The sequence below is a fragment of the Phaseolus vulgaris genome, chromosome 1 (assembly GCF_000499845.2).
Source record: "Phaseolus vulgaris cultivar G19833 chromosome 1, P. vulgaris v2.0, whole genome shotgun sequence".
In the NCBI taxonomy this organism is placed as follows: Eukaryota; Viridiplantae; Streptophyta; class Magnoliopsida; order Fabales; family Fabaceae; genus Phaseolus; species Phaseolus vulgaris.
The window spans coordinates 49,522,502-49,542,281 of NC_023759.2; the positions used below are offsets into that span (position 1 = coordinate 49,522,502).

Genomic DNA, 19,780 nt, shown 5'->3' on the forward strand with positions numbered 1-19,780 from the left:
AAGAGTTATTTTAAGTTACCTTACCACAAAGTTATATATTTATCAATCTAAATTATAAATTACTAACTAATTTATTAACTATATGAAGTACAGTCTAAACATATATATCTATATGCATAAAATATGTTAAATATTAAAATTGATTAAATAGTCCGTTAAGTTTCACATTAAACAAAATAATTTACATAAACTTTAATTAGTATTTTTTTTTTATAAATTTTTTTATGTTAGTCGTCACTATACAACTTGGAAATTTCAGCTAAACTGACACATCAAATAACATCAATAATTTTCTCACGGTAATTAAGACAAATATTCTATAGATTACAAAACATTTATTAAATAACATTAATGATTTTTTCACAATAATTAAGACAAATATTTTATAGATTACGAAACATTTATGTAACATTAGTCATAACCATAAATGCAACAACTCTATTAGTATTTAAGATAATTAAATATATAATTATTTTTTAATAATTTTCATGTAAGTTCATTAATAAAATATTAGCTCTCCTAGATCAAAAGTAATATTTAATGAGATTCATTACATCATGATTGAAAATTGTGGGTATTAAAAATATTTTTAGAGTATATAGAAAATGGTCAACACCCTTAACAATAAAAACATATACTTTATATTTTAATAAAATAATATTTTATTTTTAATTAAAAAATATTATTATATTATTGTAAAAAGTGTTAAAGGTATGTTAGTCTCAACAAAACTTTTCTCTAGAAGCAGAAAAAGTTAAAGAGGAAGACTTTTAACCATAACCAATGAGAGTTTGATTTGTTTGGTTTAGGATGTTATAAATACAATGTCTGGTTTGACCCTCCTCGAGCACAGGAACAAACGCTCACTTCCTCTCTTCTACACGCCACACTCACTTTCTTTTCTCTCTTTTTCTCTCATTCTTAATCTCAATCTCAGACATGGTTGCACCTGCTAGACCCCACTTTGTTCTCTTCGGATCCTCCATCGTTCAGCTTAGTTTCGGCCATGGCGGTTGGGGCGCCCATCTTTCTGACATCTACTCTCGTAAGGTACCTTCCTTCAACTACATTCATTTATTGTCTTTTCTTTTACCCCTCAACACTCCTTTCTTCCATTGTTCTTCTACAGTACCATTACAATTGCAGCATCATCACATGCATCCTTGCATCACATCTATCATATTGTATATGTCATGTTACGTGGTTTTCTCAACAACCTCACTGCTACTCTTTTTTTTTCTTTCACTTTTCTTTGGAGTGGCGCTTACCAATTATTCAATTTAAAACCTTTTTGCATTTTTGTGCAAATTGGGATCAAACATACGTGATTAGATGTTTTTCCATATGGGAATGGGAAGCAAGGTTTTAAAAAATGTCCTGCCACTGAAATTTTGGCCTCGACTCTTTTAAGGTTTTTGGGTGTTTGTCTGCGCAATTGTGGCTGCATCTCTTTGCAATTTCCTGCAATTCAAACCGCAACTGCAGCAGGTATTTAACTCTTTAATCCCTCGATGATGAAAATTAGCATCAAAATAATTCTTTTTCTCACTAATTATAACGAGATTGAGGGATTAAATTTGTGTCTTTTTTCTAATGTTCATGTCATTTGCTCTAAAGGATTCCAGTTTAGTCACTTATCTTATCTTTGACTTTTTGTCTCATTAGTTGAGTATAATATTTCAAACAAAGAAGTGAATTTGAATGAATTTACTTCTGTACATGAATTATTGTTGATTCAAGTGTGACACCATGATTGACTTCTCTGGAAGTATTACCATCATTGCACATGGCTAAGTATTCCCTCATTTGGGCAATGTTTACGTGAACTCGTAGGAGAAGAAAATAAGAGGAAGTAATGCAGTAAAATGAATCTAACATCTCTATTTGTTAAAATAAAGTTACAAACATTAGCTTATGAAAAAGGTCCAACATCATCCAAGACTGTTGAGGTCCATAAGTTGATAATAACTTGTGAGAGAAGCTTGATTTATAGTTTTTCGTTTCTTTTCTTTTCCTACACGTGCTTATTAAAAGTTTATCAAAATTGAGCCAAATGAATTCATTTTGGTTGACTTCCTTTGTGGTTATGACTGTCTTTGTCCTGGTCATGCCTTCAAATTTTGTATTTACCCTTCTTAATGCCCTCCTAAACGAGGCTCTGGATGATTACAAGTAGAAAGCCTGTGCAAAGACTGTATCCAGGCATTTATATTTCACAAGTGTGTGTAAATAGTTGATCTAAATACGCATGCACTCTCTTCTGTGGGAGTGTGTCCATATCAAGAACCTTTTTCTTTTTGTTTTTCCTTCACTAGTGAACTATTGAGAATGGTCATTTTTAAGTCATGATGATACAAAATTCTTGCTGTAGGCTGACATAGTGTTGCGAGGATACTATGGGTGGAACTCTCGACGTGCCCTCGAAGTCATGGATCAAGTTTTCCCAAAGGTATTGTACTTTAAAAGCAACCATTCACATGACAGAACTCAACTAAAATTATGCATTTGATGTAGCTATTCTTCACTTTATCTTATGTTTGATTGTGTTATGCTTTAGTTTAAAATGATGTATGGGTCATAGCACACAATTTCTTGAAATAATACATGATCCTTTTCTGGTTCTTAATGTATTTTAATTTCCATGTGGGATATATGTTGCTAACTTTATGCTCTCACAATTCATTCTTAAATAATTCCTTTGTTGTAGCCTATTATCCTTCCTACGTTATATAATTTGATTTATCTGACTCCCCAGGATGCTGCAACCCAGCCTTCTCTTGTGATAGTTTATTTTGGAGGTAATGATTCCATGGGTCCTCATTCGTCTGGCCTAGGCCCTCATGTTCCTCTTCCTGAATATATTGAAAACATGAGAAAGATTCTGATTCATATTCAGGTAGTTCTGCTATGTTAATTACTTGTTTTTTTTTATTAGTGCACATCGCCTTTCAGTAGAGACTGATATGTTCTCTTCAAGACACAGAGCACTAAACTCTTGATTTTGTCAATATGAAAGCTAAACCATTTCTTTAAAATGTCAAGGTTTAGGAAATAAATTGATTTATTGAAGGACCTTCTGTTGACAAACATAATGTAATGTAGATGAAAAACCAGCCATCATCACATGTATATCTTGTCTATCCTTGGTTCTCCAAAACTGTTACTCCCACATTACTCATTAACATAAATCAAATATGATTCGTACCAGTTATGGAATTTAGTTGCGCGAGGACGATAGTTTAACATGTCGGTTGGAGAATTAAGACGAGGAGGTGTCAAGAAAGTATAGTTTGTGGATAATAGTGAACACCCTTTGAAAGAGGCTGCATGTTGTTCTATTTCATTTAATGTCTTTTCCACATATTACCAAGTCAAATGAATTGGGTAAATATGAATAGAGAAAACACCTAAAAGAAAAAGATATCTATGAAAAAACTGAAAAATGATTTGCAGCAACGCAGCAGATTGTAACTTCTATACTGAAGAAAAATAGATCTTAGACATGATGTTCTTTGCCTACTATGATGATCATAAATGCATTTTTGAAAGTGAAACTATTATTTGTAATTTGACGTGACCATATTGACTGTCAGGGTCTATCTGAAAGGACACGGATCATTGTTCTCAGTTGTCCTCCTGTCAATGAGGAAAAAGTGCGTGGAAACACTAGGTAGCCTGAAGATATATTTTCTTTCACATTTTCAATTCTGCAATGTACATATATTCAGATAATCACCAAGTTCCAATCTTAGCTTTTTATTTCCCTTTCTTAATCAGTGGAGTTCTTAGTGAGTTGGTAAGAACCAATGAATTGTGCCAAAGCTACTCAGAAGCTTGTATTAAGCTATGCAAGGAACTGGATGTCAAAGTTGTTGATCTTTTTACTGCATTACAAAAGAGAGATGACTGGAGGAATGCTTGTTTTACGTAAGCTTCCTTACCTCCACGATTTATCTTTTATTTTTCTCAAATACTATGAGATTTCAGAATGGTGTGATGTTGCAGTCTAATTGTTTAATACCCAAATCCTTTAGTTGCTCTTCGCCAGTATTTTGTTTTCTTTGCAAGATGATTTAGGCCTGCAATCTTCCATCTTAAAGGCATGTTGACTGATGCAATCTTTTGGTTAATTTAAACCTGCATTTATCACTTGCTTGTAAGTTGTGACATTTCCTCTTCAATTCACTGGTTTTCATGTCCATAAAATTTAGTGTTGATCCTTGAAAGATTGGAATGACATTGATTTGGTTTTTGATCTTAATAGATAAATGATATTAATGTAGTTATGGGAAAGTTGGAGATTGCATGTTCTCTAAATTAATTGACATTAGATCCTCAATAATATAGAAATATGCCATCCAATTAGTCCCTAAATCCAAGGATGATTTCTGTGTTAATTTCCATGTCTGAGACATTTAATTGATGCACGTATCTCTCGGGAGTTAGGGGCCAAAGTGATGTAAACCAAACCTTCCACGGACCAAATGAATTTTTTCTCTAAAATTTATCTGCACTCCATGTTTAGTTCTAAAAAAAATATAGAACAGAGTTGACAATAAAGTCACAGGATGCTAAAACCAAAGTTCATATGATACTTTTTTATCTCCTTATGCTTGAAATTGTTGTTTATAGTAATGTCTTGTGAAATATATTAAAGAACAACCTTCTTTTACCATAGTCAGTCATAACATGTGAATGAGAATGATGTCAACAGACAAGTTCACCTAGACAATATTTATAATTTGTTGTCATCTTCAATGAATTTTGCAGTGATGGTATTCATTTAGCAGCTGAGGGAAGCAAAATCGTTGTGAAAGAGATACTGAGCGTGCTTAAGGAAGCTGACTGGGAGCCTTGCCTCCACTGGAAATCCTTGTCCACTGAATTTTCAGAAAACTCACCATATGATCTGGTTGCTGCTGATGGCAAAACTACATTGAATCCTTCTGAGTGGACTTTTTACAGAGAGATTCAGTGGGATTAGGTTGTTAGGTTATCGACTTTAATAATATCTATTTGCTCTGACCTCCATTCAGGACTCAATCTCTGTCTGCCAAATCCCACATGATTTAGTAGTTTCATATACTATTTACATTTTTATCAGACATCTTCATTAACTATTTGGTGATAGTATTGCCCTATAATTTAGATAATCTATGTTATTTTATGATGGTTCAGTTGAAAATTAGTTCAATAGATTCTTTCTTCCATATCTATCTGCAGATTTTATTGGTAAAATATAGAATTTGGAGTTTATTATGAATCTGGAGTGTATAAGGAATGAGACAATTCATTATTTCAAAACTTAACCTTGGTTATAGAAATTAAGAGCCTTGCAAAAAAAAAAACTGTGAAATTATGAACCTTAAAATACAAATTTAGACAGTTTTTTGCTTAGGCTGATCTTACAAAGTTTTTGAAAACAATAATATCTTATTTTAATATAACTGATGAACTTGAACTCCAAAATTAGAAGAATTTAGAAATTTGACGTGGCTATTTTCTGTTCTCATACATGTGGGAAGGGACAAAGTAGCCACTTATAGTCAACCATAAGAAAATTTGATTGCAACTTTTACAATAACTACAACTTTAGATGCATTACACATATAAAAACAGTGTTATAAATAGAGTACACATCTGTGGAAATATTTAATAATAGATATCTACTTATATTTTTTAAATGACAGTAGAATCTGTGAAAGTAAAATGTAAAATAGCAGAAGCTTTTGTTTTGTAGAATGTGATTGAAAAAAATGAGCATATGCCATATGTCACTATACAAAGGCTGCACCATTTGGAGACTGCGATGGCTTTTACAGTGATGCAGAGGCTAAATGTGTTACATTAATAGCTTGGCCTAGACCTTTTTATCCATACCAACTGGATCATGGTTAAGTACCTTGGTGTGCTGTCATCACCAGCCTCACTAATGATAACATCCTATTCACTCTGTCTATCTTTTTAATGCTTTAGGGTGGAGAAAACAAGAAAAGACACACAACCAATAAATAAATAAAAACATATAAAACCACTACAGATTTAAAAACATGAAAAATCTTACATTAATTTTCTGCACACAAAAAGTTATATATAATCAAATGATATATCAAGACATATTCTAAAATATTATATATATATATATATTAAATAGCAATATTACACAATAAATGTTACACTTTGTAAGATCATAATTAATTATGTTTGTACTTTTAATAGAATCATTTATGTTAGTAATTGTTATTAATTCTTATGTTTTTTTATTATAATAAAAAAAAAATTATTTAATTTTTCATTAAAATACTCAATTTAATTTTTTTTCTTTTCTTTCTCTCATATTTTATCTTTTAATCCAAAAAGAAATGAAGTGTTTCTTTTAGCACCTCTACATTTTTCTTTTTCCACCCCTACATTCATGTGTAATTACAAAAGTATTCGTGAAATATTTTAAAAATCTTAAATTCTAAATCCTAAAGTAACGTGCTCTTTGATCTAAGAGTAACATAGGTTACCTCTCAAATATATCTAACTAAATTGATCTTTTCTTATTTCGTGGTAATCAAGTTCAAAATAACTCACTAACTTTGTTAATTCATTTATTTTTCAAAATATTTTCCAAAAAAAAAATTTAAACATAAATTTCATAGAAATCATGAAATTAGTTTTAACAATGGATGCATTTAATATTTTTTTTTTGTACTTCTCGTGATTAGATTTGTATTGTTTGAAAGCTTGAAGCTGGTTTATGTTGAAAATAATGTTTTTATTTTAAATTACAAAATAGTGATCCTAATTTTAATTTGCTTAATATTTTTAAAATTTTATAATGCAAACGTTGAGAAGAAAAGTTGGGTTTTCCAAATAATTAAAAATAGAAAACAAAATAAAAATAAGTAACAATTTTGTAATTAAAAATTGAAATTAAAATCGAGAATGATTTTTTTTATGTAGTTTTGCACGGAGGCGGCTAATCCGTATACGACAAATTTCAAACGCGCCATCACTAAAACTGAAATTTTGAAAACGCGCCAATATTCAAAATCACAAAAATTGCAAGAAAAACAAACCCTAGTTTTCTTCCCCAAAATCAAACGCCTTCCCTTTTTCATTTTCATCTTAATCACTTCGCCACTTCATTCTTTCACTTTGGTTTTCGTTACTTCGATCTCCAATTTCGTACCCTAACTCACTATCACAGTAACCCTAATCAGCACTCCGCAGTAGCTGTCGTGTCTGCTCACTTTGTCAGTCTCTCGCGGCGGCACGATTCACTCCGCCATAGCTCAGGTGCACTTCCTTCTTTAAGATCTAATGCATAACCGAACCGATGTCTTCTTATCAAAATTGCGTTCAAGTATTTATCCAAGATTCAAATCTTCTAAATTCTATTATCCTCTGCTTGCCATCTTTATGTTACGAAACTTTGTACAAATACTTATGTACACACGAGGTAAGGTTGAAGCTGGATTCTTTTCATGTTTTTTTATTTTGCTTTTCTGGAAATTGGGATGGTCGTTCCCTGTGTACAACCACAATCTGTCTAGAAAGAAGAAGTATTATTTAATTAAGGTAAAATACTGACGAATTAACAATGGTGCTGGCATCATTCCACGACATTGATGGTTTTTATGATTTTTGGCTGTGAGATTTTCGGCCTTGACTTGTGTAATAGGTCTGGGTGTTGGGTTGGTTTCATATTGATGTCTCGAATTGAAAAGGAGGTTTTTTTTGGCTTAAATTTCTTCTGTTTGATAGTAACGAGTTCCACAGCTTCAGATTGAGATCCTAATTGTAGAAACAAATTTCAACTTTCAACTAGAATTTACGTTTTTGCTTTGCTCGATTCAACTCTCCACTGCTTCCTCTACTACTGATTACTCTTGTTTTATTATTTTTTGAAAGTTATTTTCCCCCCTTTTCCATATGATATGCACACTTCAATGTTTTGTGGTTATGAGTTTCTTTTTAATTGAAGTGCAGCACCAGATGCTGTTGGCGTGTTTCATATCGATAGTTCAGTTTTTATAAAACATCAAAACTAGTGAATGAAGTTTTGTCATTTGAACAACAGATTCGGATTTTGTTTGCTTGATTTTGTTGTCTTTATGGTTAGTTAGAGAAGTTTTTTTTTATTAATAAAAAATAAGAGGGAACTAGTCATTCTAAGAGTAGCTCTAAAGGAGACGCTTTCCAATTTCACCTTTCATTTTCATGAGTTCTAATGATTAAGATAAGTTACTCGTTAAAACCATTAGATTTAAAAAGGAATGATAATGTTAGAGTTTCTCTTTTTGAATAACTATCTCATATATATTTTTTTAAATGTATGGCATATTTCAAACGTTTTTTTTTTAATTTTCAGTTCACACTTTCGATGAGTTAAGGGAAGTGCAGAAGCAGCAGGCAGGAGGATACGATGACTAACTACTATGATATTGATGATATTGTTATGGAAGAAGGGGTAGGCTTCAGATTCTTCATTTTTTCAAAATCTGCTGCCAATTGATATGCAAGGGAATAACAGTTTTGGAACATTCGAGTTTTTATAATTAAGGGAAAAGCTTTTCTATAGGGGAGTTATTCTTAAGATTTTGTTACGCATGATGTTTTACGTTGTTGCTAATTTTAACAGAAATCAACTATCAATTCATCGTCTATACAATTAAGATACAGAATGCAACCTGAATTTCTTATTCTAATACTACGGTTTGATATGTTCTGGTCACAGATTGTGTCAGTTATATTTCAGAAAGCTGCATCTGGAGTTGGAATAGATCCCAGTTCTGCAATGGACTTTGTAAGAGCCATTCACACTCATTTTTAGATTTCCAAAAGAAAGAATTATTTGCAGTGGCACTAGATACCTGCTCTGTAAGCTTAGTAATTTGACTTGACATTATATTGTTTGATTTTCAGATTGAAACAGGTTCAAAAGTTGAATTGCCTTTTTGGCTTGCTCACGAGTTACAGATGAGACAGGCAGTATCAGTCAACGTTCCCTCTTGTTTTGATCAAAAGTAGTGGTTATTTACCATCTTTTTGTTACTTATGAGTACTTTTTATCATATAATGGAGCATGCATGACGCTGACGAGTTCAGAGGCACTCTTTAAGTATACTTCTATTTCTGTTGCGCCTGAAATGTTTTGGCAGACATTTCCTGTTAATATCTTGCCTCATGGGCTTCAAAATGGATTTTGGAGCCTCATTTTTTTCTTATCCCCAATTTTCATGCTGGTTTTAATAATCAGTGCATGTTGTTGCATGGAACTTTGGGTAACAACAAATTCAATAATCAATGCACATGGCTTTCAAAGAAATAGTTAAGAACCGATATTGCATATGTATGCTAAGCTGCATTACCATTTATATCAAGCTGTACTAGAGGAATTTTGATGTCTCGAAAGTATCACATTTTTTTCCTAATCTTATATTTGATGATGTTTGACTTCAGAACAAGGCTAGAGATCCAAGCTGATTCGGCCGGTGTGGATCTGAGGTCCAGATGTCCATTCTTTTATGATTTTGGTTGCAAGATAGCACCCATGTAAGTCTTGCTTATGCTTGTATTTTCTTGCTTGCATGATCTGAACTAGCTTTTTATTTCTCTCGGTTTAAATTTAACTGACTTATTTTACTGTTTTCTCATATTTTGTTGATTAAATATTTTATTTCTGTCTAGGATGATAGTATGTAGCTGTCATGTATCACGTGTCATATCTAGATTGGACCTAGGATTCTGAAGCTTTTTGGTGTTACATGGTTCATGCAGCATCTCATTCAAATATTTATTATCACAAATTCCGTCATGAGTTCAGTCAACCTGATAAATGTAAGATAGCCAAATGTTCAAAAATTGGATTTGGTCCAGCAACTCGGCCCTTAATTCGTCATAACACATTAATAAAACAGGACAGAGAATATGATATGTGGTTTTGATTTTTAAGGGAGAGTATCCATGCTACAAATTTTTTTCCTTCCGGCGTTACCACAAATTTCCTGACAAATTTCCTGACCTTTTTACTCAAAATTGGCAACATGTTCTGTGTACATTCTTGATTTATTTTCCATTTATGGCAGAGTTGGCGACCGAACCATTGGGTTTCTGCTGTTGTCTGCTTTTAAAAGTAGGTATAAGGAAATTCTCACGAAGGCACATTCTGTAGCATTTCCTGCTGGTTCCAAATTTTGGACTATTCTTACAAAAGAAGAGATCAACTGTGAGGCGTTATCCTTGCTAAATGAAACTTGTGTGGTCACATCTCTTTCCCTCTTGAGATATTCAATTTAATTTTTGTTCTAATCCTTTATGATGTAGTGTATGAGACCGCTCAATCCGCAATGGCATCCTTCAAGAAGTGGCGAATGGGAGGGCCCAGATTTCAGATAGCTTCTGTTCTGGGAAAAAAGAGAAAATCCACTGAATAGTTTATTGGCTTTAACCTTGTAAGCATCTGTTTATGCCAATGTTATGATATTTATTCTGAATAGGTATAAAAATGTCAATATTTTAATGTGCATGTAGACTTAATACAAATAAAATGTGTTGTATTGTAATTTCCAATTACTGATACATAAACATAGAAGTGAATTTACTGACCACTTGTGGCTATCTTGTGTGCCAGTGATAGTTGAATCCTCTGTACCATACCACTGATCATGGGTTGTCCCTGCAATGTACTTAGGTGGCCCCTAACAGGGTGTTTACAGGTTGTATTGAGAAAAAGGATAACAGCCTAAGAATGTTCTTTGAATGGTACCATGGTTTTTACATTCAACAGATTAATTTAATAATTTCATTCCCTTTGCTGTGTTTTTTTTTTATAAAAAGTCTCCACTTATTTATCTTACCGATTAGTTTGGTACACGAATGGGTTATTACAGTTATAAAACATAACAATTTACCCTACATGAATATAATTCTCTAGAATTTGTTTACAGATGCCAATTCAGGGTCTATCTAGACACTTTTTCATAAACACTTTAGAAATAAAAAATATATTTTTAAATAATTTAAAATTAACTTATATACGGATTAAAAGTAAATATTTTAATAGTTTGTATAAAATAACTTTCTACAAATGAGTGTGTATATACATACATATAAACTAATTTTAGTTTTTGAAAAATATTTATGAAAAGGATAGTCCAGTTTTAATTATAATTAAATTTATGGCGTGTTTGTTTTCAAGCGGAGAAACATAGAGAAAATGTGTTCAGATAAAGGAAAAAAGTAGACAATAAAGTTGAAATCTCGAAAATTAAAATATCGTTATTGATGAGAAATTGACGAGAAATTTTCTTTTCAAATGAAGAGAGATTTGAAGGGGAAGTAGTATATAATCGGTTAAATTTTTTAATGCAATCAATTGTCTCTTAATGTAATATATTATATTTTATTATAATTATATTTAGAATTTTATTATATTGAAATTAAAATGTTAAATTAATAAATAAGATAAATTTTATTAGCTTAAATTTTGATATTTTATAAATTAATTTATTTTAATATATATTTTATTTTGAAATATAATTTGTTATTTATTAAATTTTATAACAATATTTTAATTTTAATTTATATTTTTTAAAATATTTTTATATCAAATTATTTTTATATGTATATAGTTGTTTTATTATTATTATGCTGATAAAAAAAAGTTGTTTTATTACATTAACCAAATCAATTACAATCTTTCATTCATTTACTCATCCTCTTAATATTGTTTCTTTTTCATTCAAACAACTTTATTTTTCTTTTCTTTTCTACCTTCTTTCTCAAATACTTAAAAAAGATAACCAAAATTAAAAGACACTGAAAAGTAAAAAAAGGAAAGTTTATGAAGATATTTTTTGATCCAAGATATTTTGGTTGAAATTGAATGTAGTTGATGAAGTAAACAATGACAGAGTGAATAAAATTGATAACATAATTTATCCCTATAACTAGTAAGGTTCTTTTCTGTGTTGGGACCAAATATGTTCCCTTCTTGATTTTTTCGTTTGCAGGTATATATTCGTCTTCCATCTTTTTTTTTTTTTCCTTTTTAGGCCTAACAACTGTGGGAGATATTTTGGTGTATCTATCTCAGTTGTGTGGCGCGTGAGACATGAAATTAGATATTTTATGCACTTTCCAATCCACGGAGGCAGAAGCATGCTTCTTTTAGTCCTCGTGGCAATGCACTTTTCGCTTTTTGCATCCAATCCTTTAGATATTTTCAACCTAATGCTTTCCCCACTCTCACCTTTGCCGCGTGCAACTTCCTCAACATTTTCTTCTCTTTACCTTTTTTTAATGGACCACCCATAGATTCACTTCTGCATTTTCTACGAGCATCCACTACTTTTTTTTAATATAAATAACCTAAAACTTTATTTTAATTCACATTACTCGAGTTTTAACATTTTTTTTTCTATTTTAAAAAGTTTACTTTTATTCCGATTCTAACCATGCAATCTCAAATCGTTCAGAAGTCGATAGGAAGAACAATTTATACATTCTTTCCTCCTTCAACTTATTAAGACGTCTTTTAAAAATAAAATTGTATCAGAATACTGACTTTAATATTTCAGATGTATTGATTGACCCTAACAATGATATCTCTCAAATTTGATATTGGAATAACTTTTATTTATCTACGATTTTCAAATTTTCATCTATTATTTCGAATTGAGTTACAAATATTTTATTTTTATTCAAAAACTCTATAATTAAAACTTTGAGGCAACATAGAAAACACCCACCTTTTCCTTTTGAAATCCTAACTTTACATTAAAATCCTTCGAATTTTATTAAATTTATACTACTTCTAAACTATTAAGATATTTTGTATTCTAAACTCACTATAAAACTCTACATATTTGGATTAAAATTGTAAATTTGGAATACTTAGATGAAAATTTGATAAAATGGACAAACTTGATTTTAAAAATGGGAAAATTTTAATTGAGTAAAAAAAAGTTAAAACTAAGACGTGCTTAGTTCGATCAAGAGATTTAAAAAATTGTAATTAAACCTTTTTCGTCCAGGGTTCACAAAAATATACCTTTTAATAATTTTATAAAGTATCGTTACAATAAATTATAGGGTTTTATAATAATTATTTGAAAAGTAATATAATTTTTTTATGTTTGTATTTTTTTTTAGATATTTGAGTGTGTAATAAATTAGGAATTAAATTGAATAGTGATTTGATTAAAGATTTATGAAGTACAAAACACTCATGTAAAGTGGGCCTAAAGTAGTATTCAATTGAACTTTTGACTTTTTCTTCCTAGATCTATCTTCCATCTGTAGGTGTGCTGCACGCGCCAATGGATAGTGAATAGTTTTGTTATTATCTCTCTCTGAAATTAAAATAACAATATTTTCTCAAGATTAAAATGAGTTCAAATATTTAATAAAAAGAAAAAATTGTCCTTTTAATTATTACATTTTAAATAAAAAAACAAATACATATAAATTTCATAATCAAACCAAAGATTGATGAAAATTGTTTTGACCAAATTTTGGAGTATCTTTAAGTTTAAACTAACAACTAGGTCTTAAAAGAAATCTCATTGAATTTTAACATTTTAATTATAAATAAATAAAAATAATTATGATATTTATTTAATTTTTAAGTTATAAAAAACTGAAATACAAGGAAAAATGAAGGAATTTGTAAGAAAAATCTTAAAAAGAACGTATGGTGATGAAGCAATTTAAAACAAAATCAGATATGGTGAAAGACTTTTTATAAAAAACATATATTAAAATAGTTTTACGAGTTAAATTTAAAATTAGGCAATGACATGTTTGCCCTTGCAGTGGTGTGTATATATAGCATTGCCCCGTCCCTTGTGAAGTCACAAAATGTGTAAACCAACAAGACTTGGTTGAGTCGTCTCTGTGTTTCATGCACAGCACATGAACTCATCTTGCTCCGCCGCAGACTCCACCATGGAAGACCTCTCCAACCACACCCGCTCCAAGAAGCACCTCCGCCGCCACAACAGCCACCACCCCGCCGCCACCACGGTGAGCACGACCACCGGGGAGTCGGAGGACGGCGACACGGAGGCGTGGGCGTCCCTGAACAAGGGGTTCCGTCAGGTGCAGTCGGTGCTGGACCGGAACCGGCAACTGATTCAGCAGGTGAACGAGAACCAGCAGTCACGGATGCACGACAACATGGTAAAAAACGTGTCCCTCATTCAGGAACTCAACGGCAACATCTCGAAGGTTGTCTCTCTCTATTCTGATCTCAACTCCAATTTCACAAACGTTTGCCAACACCGCTCCAAAACCCCTTCCAAATAAAGCCACTCATGGTTTCTTCCTTTTTAATTGTGTCTGTCTCTCTATCTATATATGTGTCTGTGTCTGTTGTTGAAGATGAAGATTTGTGATGGTGATTTTGGGCTTTCTTTCCTCATCAATTGTCAATAAGGACGGTGAAAAGCGAAGCATTATATCGTCCTCTTTACTTCTTTCTACACATTCTACTACTGTACCTTTCAGTTACTTCACTCTCTCTGTACTTCTAAATCAATAAATTAACTTTTTATTGGATAATAACTTGTTCTTGTTCATTGCATGTGAATGGAAGATTCATATCTGTATTTTTGCTTATAGAGAAAAGACCAGTTATTTGCTCTTTACTTGACCATCATCAACAGTGAGGTTACAACACAACATTTTTGAAAGATCTAAAATTCACAGTGCCTAACTAACCACATCAAGACTAAGTTGAATCTACCTGAAGAAAGTAGCCTCTTATAATGTGACAGATCAAAAGTTCAAATCTCAATTCGAAGTTATGTTACTATTTGGTCCTGGGTTGATGCAGTTTGCTTAGATAGAAAATAGTGTGGAAAAAAGTGACCATTTAAAGGAGTGGTGCAATATCATATTTGTGTAAAATCTGAATAATGATGACCTCTGCCTTTTTCACAGGACAAGGTAAAAGATAACAATTTGTTAATATTATTTTATTTTATTATGGTGCATTTGTAATTTGGATTTAAATTGCAGTGGTGGAAGTGGGGAATGTAGCTGAGGACACGACATGATGCACTTGAATAAATAATTTATCCTCGTACCTATAAAATAAGAAAAGTTCAGATAACAGACCACAGCCTGATGTATATTGTTAATGAGTATCCCCACTATAGCAATCCCTAATAAATTTTCTTCCCTTATAGCAAGACTAGTGTAGAGAAACAAACATGCAAAACAACAATCCAGACTTAAATTACACGAATATCTGAATGATGAAATATGCACAGAGTTTGTGAATCAGGGTGTTGGGCAAAGCTGGCTTGTTAACACAGTAGAATCAATCTCAACTTGTATAAATAAACCATCTCAGGAAGTTAATTCTCCACTGTCTGATATGACGACCTTGTTCTTAGGCGAGCCACTTTCACTTCCTTCTGCTTCAATCTTGTACAGAACGTCCATACCAGAAATTACCTTGCCAAATACAACATGGCGTCCATCCAGCCTTCCAAGAAACAAATGGAGGCATATGAGTTTGTTGAAAAGGGCCCCCAACAGTAGTCATACATACAAACTTGAAAAGTTACCTTTTCATCTTAGGCTCTTTTTTCTTATACATAAATGTTAGAAAGCGTCTATTCTATATTAGGAAGTTGAATCATGAATGTCTAAGAAGTTCAGCTTTATACTCATTTATGTTCAAAATAAAATCCTTTCCTGATAAGTGAAAGGAAAATGGACCTTTCTAACTGAGATTATGCTTGTGCACAAAATGGAATAAACTTTTCTTTTCCACCAAACCCAGAATCGCATTTTATTAAAAGAAAATAAAACCATTGAGAAAAATTCACATTTATACCTTTCACAGTAAGGTTGTCACAAGTTAATACTATTCAACTTTCGAGAGTATGCAAAATAAGTAATAAAAAATTACCAGCTCGTTTTAACTGTGGTTATGAAAAACTGGGAGCCATTGGTGTCTTGCCCTGAATTCGCCATAGATAAGTATCCTGAAAGGAGACAATCATGCAAGAAGGGTGAAGAGGTGCAATAATATAAATTATATGAACATTGTCATAATTATGGATATAAATGTAATACCAGTAACAAAAACATGTAAGCTCACCTGGTCCAGAATGCTTCAGCTTGAAGTTTTCATCAGCAAACTTATCACCATAGATTGATTCTCCCCCTCTTCCATCACCACGGGTGAAATCACCACCCTGGACCATAAAGCTTGGTATAATCCTGTGGAATGTGCTTCCTTTATAATGAAGAGACTCCCCACTTCTTCCCTTTCCTTTCTCTCCTGAAATGAGACGCTGTTCAAATTTACAAGATTGATTCCAACTGATCATATATAGAAGGGAGAAAACTATCAGCAAAATAAGTAGTGGCACCACTTTAAAGTCAAACAAGGAAAGTAACCATAGTTGCAGAGCTACCAGTACAAAGCGCTCGAAAGTTTTCTGCACAAAAGGGATGATATGATTAGTAACCAAATCCTGCACATGAAACTAATATCTGTTCTGAATAAACATCTTTAGCATTTCATTATAGTATAGCATACCATACCTACAGTTTTCGGAACTGTGTTTCCAAAAAGGCCGATGACTATGCGACCTGAAGTGAGAAACAAATTTTTTATTATTTTTTATCAACAAAGAATAAATAAAATAAAATGAGGTGTGTTAACCAAAAAAACTCAACACCAAATTTTAACACTCAACCAACTGGAATCCAACATACTCTACAAAACATCAATCAACCACAAGATTTTTAGTGTTGAGTGACCCATTCGGGATCATATCGTAATGCTATGATAACTAAGCCCTAAGCCGTAAAAAGAACACAACAACTAAGGCAGAAAAGTGGAGAAAATCCAGCTCAACCTTCTTCAACAAATGAGGATATGATCTAACAAGACACATGCAATCAAGAAGGCAGTACATACAATGTTTTGAAGAAGGTTATGACCAAGTGTTATGGCGACCAATTGGGATAAATTTTTCTAGAAGCATTACAGAGAAGAAAATAAAAAGAAAAAAGTTTCTTAAAATTAACTTAAACATAAATTAAAAAGCATTTTTTCAAAAAGTTAACATAAGAAGAAAACTATTACAAAAAAAACTAATTTAGGATATGAAGGAAAAAAAATCATTTTTTTCTACTTATTTTTCTTTCGTACAAATGATTTGGAAAATTATATCTAAACCATTCAGATGGCAGCTGGCAAATCCGTTGCAAAAGTTTGCATTTTAGACTGCCGTGAAATAGAACTACCCAGGCATCTTTTCTTTTCAAATCCATGATGTATGTTGATATCTCTATAGTATAAACACAAGTTGCAACACACGTTCTCATTCTCAAAATTATACAAATCCCATCCAATTATTCATCACGTTCAATGCAATTTCAGAATCAAATAACCCTTATTTTCCTTGCACCATACTTGAGAATACCAGGGCACCTCTTCTGATGCACAATTCATTACATATAATTCTCAAAGGAGTGCCTCATAACACAAACCATCTTAAATCAGTGAGTGATGTGTCGAATTAATGAATCTAAAATCGCAGCCTACACTCAATCTGCTATCACATTCCAAATCATTATCTACAAAATAATTGCCACAATCCAACAGATGCAAAGAAAAGGCACACACGAAACACTAAATTATCTGAAATAAAAAACTGAACTTTCTAATGACTGAAGCATACCCGCTAATTTCCCATGGATCTCTATATCGAAATACACCTTGTGAGTGACACCCTCCGAATCCTGTCCCAAAGGGGTATCCTAGAAAGCAGGGAAAATGGTTGATTTGCATCAATCTATGATTGACCCACTGAACCCAAGAGAAGGGAATGAAGGAAAAGAGTGGCAGGAAGATGAATTCTTACTGAAAGCTGTTGAGTCTTGATGAGATTACTGCGAGAGGAAGGTTGATTGGTTCTGTTGTCTACCAAGTGGAGTTGAAAGAAAGCAATGGTGGCGCAGAGGAAGAAAAGCCATAACAGACACACCCAAATCAGCGTTCCAGTTCCTCTGGAAGCCATTACACTCAGCTGATGCAAATTGTCGATCAATTGCTAAACATAGTTTGTTGTCAACCAAATATAATTATAAATTATTGATATATCAAATTTTGGATATTTTCGTTTTGTTCTTCATTTTTTTATACTAAATCTGTTTATAGTTAGTTTCCGAAAACCTTAAAAAACAAGTCTTTTTAGTTTCAATAATTTATACTATTCAAAGTGTCTATTAACCTAAAATCTAATTTAATCCATCTAATCAGTAAAAAAATAGATAGGACAATTTAATTCAAAATAAATGGATTGTTTTTAAATTAAAAATCATTTAATTGAGGATGTATTCAATTATAGTTTTATTTAAGACTTTTTAATAAAAAAATTAAAAGATTTTGCGATAATGTAATCATTTTTTAAAGATTTTTGTAATTTAGATTGTAAAGAATTTATAAAATATGAAATTTTATAGGAATGAATATTTTATAAATTTACAAGTATTTAAAGAATTTATGTAAAAAATAATCATAAATCATTTTTATTTTTCAAAAAGAACCAATTCAATTTCTTTAGTTTTGAATTGAGCTACTGAGAATGGAACGAGTTGGGCGATTGGTCATTTCCTATATTGGTTCATCTTTGTTAAGGAATAGGCTAAGGACTTTATCTGCCATCTATCAATAATAATAATAATAATTTAGTTTATAATTCATTTTAATATTGATTTCTTAGCATTAGAGAAATAAATCTATTAAAATAATAAAATTTATGTAATTATTTATTTATTTTTTAAGATAATATTTAAAAAAAAGGCTTAATAAAACATTAAACTTAAAATTGTAATATATATATATATATATATATATATATATTAAGAGTGTGAATTAGTAGGTTTGCCAATGGCTTAAAATTATAAAATAGTTTCAAATTTATAAAATAATTTAATCTAACAATTACATACTTTCCTTTTTTAACTTTAATAAATGACTCCATGTTATATTTAATGTTATCCAACAATCAAATTCACATATAATACATTAATTATGATATTTATTAGATTCAATATATTCATTTTTATTGAAGATAGTTTACTAGAGTCTATCTGCTATAGAAATTATATACACATTAAAAATCACATTGAAGCGGTATCTTCTATAACACAAATTTTAAATAAGAAATTTAAAACGTATACCAAAAAAAGAAAATATATCTATAACTTGATAATAATTTATTTATTATTCTGTATACTCATTAATTAATTTCGTATGATATTCAGTAAACATAAAATTTATTTTTATTGTAAAGTCAACAAAGTGATAAATGTACCAACATAATACTTAATTTTATCTAAAGGCTGTTATAATTTCTTTTATAAATTGAGAAATATAAAATATATTCAACAATAAATATTCAGAAAACATTAAATAGAAACTAAATATAAAACATAAATTAATTAATTATTATATTGACTAAATTATATGTTATTTTAAAGACTAAAAAATATTTGGTATATAAGATAATTTTTACTATTAATAAAATAGAAAAACGAAATTAATTTTTGTTATCAAGTACTTGTAGTATGAAAATGATTGAAATTGATTATCGATTGAAAATGATTATTTTGTATGTGAAATGATTGTTAGTTTTTTTTTCAAAGATTGATAGTTTTTTTTTCAAAATTTATTATTGTTTTGATTGAACTACTTTATGTGGATTGATGAAGTGGTACTTCAAATTGAACTAATTCTACATATGGAATGACTTAA

The 19,780-nt window shown here is 31.0% G+C and overlaps 4 protein-coding genes across 5 annotated transcripts; 3 read left to right on the forward strand and 1 right to left on the reverse strand.

Moving 5' to 3' along the window:
- Positions 1 to 812: 812 nt before the first annotated feature.
- Positions 813 to 5,185, forward strand: LOC137815070 (GDSL esterase/lipase WDL1). 2 transcript variants are annotated; one of them, XM_068618102.1, is made up of 7 exons: positions 828 to 1,045; positions 1,412 to 1,488; positions 2,372 to 2,449; positions 2,756 to 2,896; positions 3,594 to 3,670; positions 3,778 to 3,927; positions 4,771 to 5,185. In XM_068618102.1, exons 1-7 carry the CDS (start codon positions 940 to 942, stop codon positions 4,982 to 4,984), a joined length of 843 nt encoding a protein of 280 aa, XP_068474203.1. In that variant the 5' UTR covers positions 828 to 939; the 3' UTR covers positions 4,985 to 5,185. The 2 variants fall into 2 exon arrangements, with proteins under 2 accessions (XP_068474204.1, XP_068474203.1); XM_068618103.1 differs by lacking the exon at positions 1,412 to 1,488 and having other exon boundaries at positions 813 to 1,050.
- Positions 5,186 to 7,027: 1,842 nt separating this feature from the next.
- On the forward strand, positions 7,028 to 10,802 carry LOC137815071 (DNA replication complex GINS protein PSF3-like). Its single transcript, XM_068618104.1, has 8 exons — positions 7,028 to 7,287; positions 8,363 to 8,461; positions 8,729 to 8,797; positions 8,917 to 9,017; positions 9,454 to 9,546; positions 10,080 to 10,219; positions 10,318 to 10,445; positions 10,625 to 10,802. Exons 2-7 carry the CDS (start codon positions 8,417 to 8,419, stop codon positions 10,425 to 10,427), a joined length of 558 nt encoding a protein of 185 aa, XP_068474205.1. The 5' UTR covers positions 7,028 to 7,287; positions 8,363 to 8,416; the 3' UTR covers positions 10,428 to 10,445; positions 10,625 to 10,802.
- A 3,053-nt stretch (positions 10,803 to 13,855) lies between these two features.
- On the forward strand, positions 13,856 to 14,559 carry LOC137815074 (protein EARLY FLOWERING 4-like). Its single transcript, XM_068618108.1, has one exon. It carries the CDS (start codon positions 13,909 to 13,911, stop codon positions 14,299 to 14,301), a length of 393 nt encoding a protein of 130 aa, XP_068474209.1. The 5' UTR covers positions 13,856 to 13,908; the 3' UTR covers positions 14,302 to 14,559.
- Positions 14,560 to 15,053: 494 nt separating this feature from the next.
- Positions 15,054 to 18,190, reverse strand: LOC137815073 (peptidyl-prolyl cis-trans isomerase CYP19-4-like). Its single transcript, XM_068618107.1, has 7 exons — positions 17,886 to 18,190; positions 17,703 to 17,781; positions 16,558 to 16,605; positions 16,428 to 16,451; positions 16,109 to 16,291; positions 15,917 to 15,992; positions 15,054 to 15,487 (listed from the first exon to the last, which is right to left on the reverse strand). The coding sequence occupies exons 1-7, from the start codon at positions 18,039 to 18,041 to the stop codon at positions 15,349 to 15,351; spliced, it is 705 nt and encodes a 234-aa protein (XP_068474208.1). The 5' UTR covers positions 18,042 to 18,190; the 3' UTR covers positions 15,054 to 15,348.
- Positions 18,191 to 19,780: the final 1,590 nt, after the last annotated feature.

Bases quoted from the DNA above. Each gene is read 5' to 3' on its own strand.
- LOC137815070 (XM_068618102.1), top strand. From the start codon at position 940: ATGGTTGCACCTGCTAGACCCCACTTTGTTCTCTTCGGATCCTCCATC. The intron at 1,046-1,411 runs GTAAGGTACCTT...GACTCTTTTAAG, and splicing joins TCTTTCTGACATCTACTCTC to GTTTTTGGGTGTTTGTCTGC. The intron at 2,897-3,593 runs GTAGTTCTGCTA...ATTGACTGTCAG, and splicing joins AGATTCTGATTCATATTCAG to GGTCTATCTGAAAGGACACG.
- LOC137815071 (XM_068618104.1), top strand. From the start codon at position 8,417: ATGACTAACTACTATGATATTGATGATATTGTTATGGAAGAAGGG. The intron at 8,798-8,916 runs GTAAGAGCCATT...TTTGATTTTCAG, and splicing joins CCAGTTCTGCAATGGACTTT to ATTGAAACAGGTTCAAAAGT. The intron at 9,018-9,453 runs GTAGTGGTTATT...GTTTGACTTCAG, and splicing joins CCCTCTTGTTTTGATCAAAA to AACAAGGCTAGAGATCCAAG.
- LOC137815074 (XM_068618108.1), top strand. From the start codon at position 13,909: ATGAACTCATCTTGCTCCGCCGCAGACTCCACCATGGAAGACCTCTCC.
- LOC137815073 (XM_068618107.1), bottom strand. From the start codon at position 18,041: ATGGCTTCCAGAGGAACTGGAACGCTGATTTGGGTGTGTCTGTTATGG. The intron at 17,782-17,885 runs GTAAGAATTCAT...CCTGCTTTCTAG, and splicing joins TCAAGACTCAACAGCTTTCA to GATACCCCTTTGGGACAGGA. The intron at 15,488-15,916 runs GTAATTTTTTAT...GTTTCTTGGAAG, and splicing joins ACCACAGTTAAAACGAGCTG to GCTGGATGGACGCCATGTTG.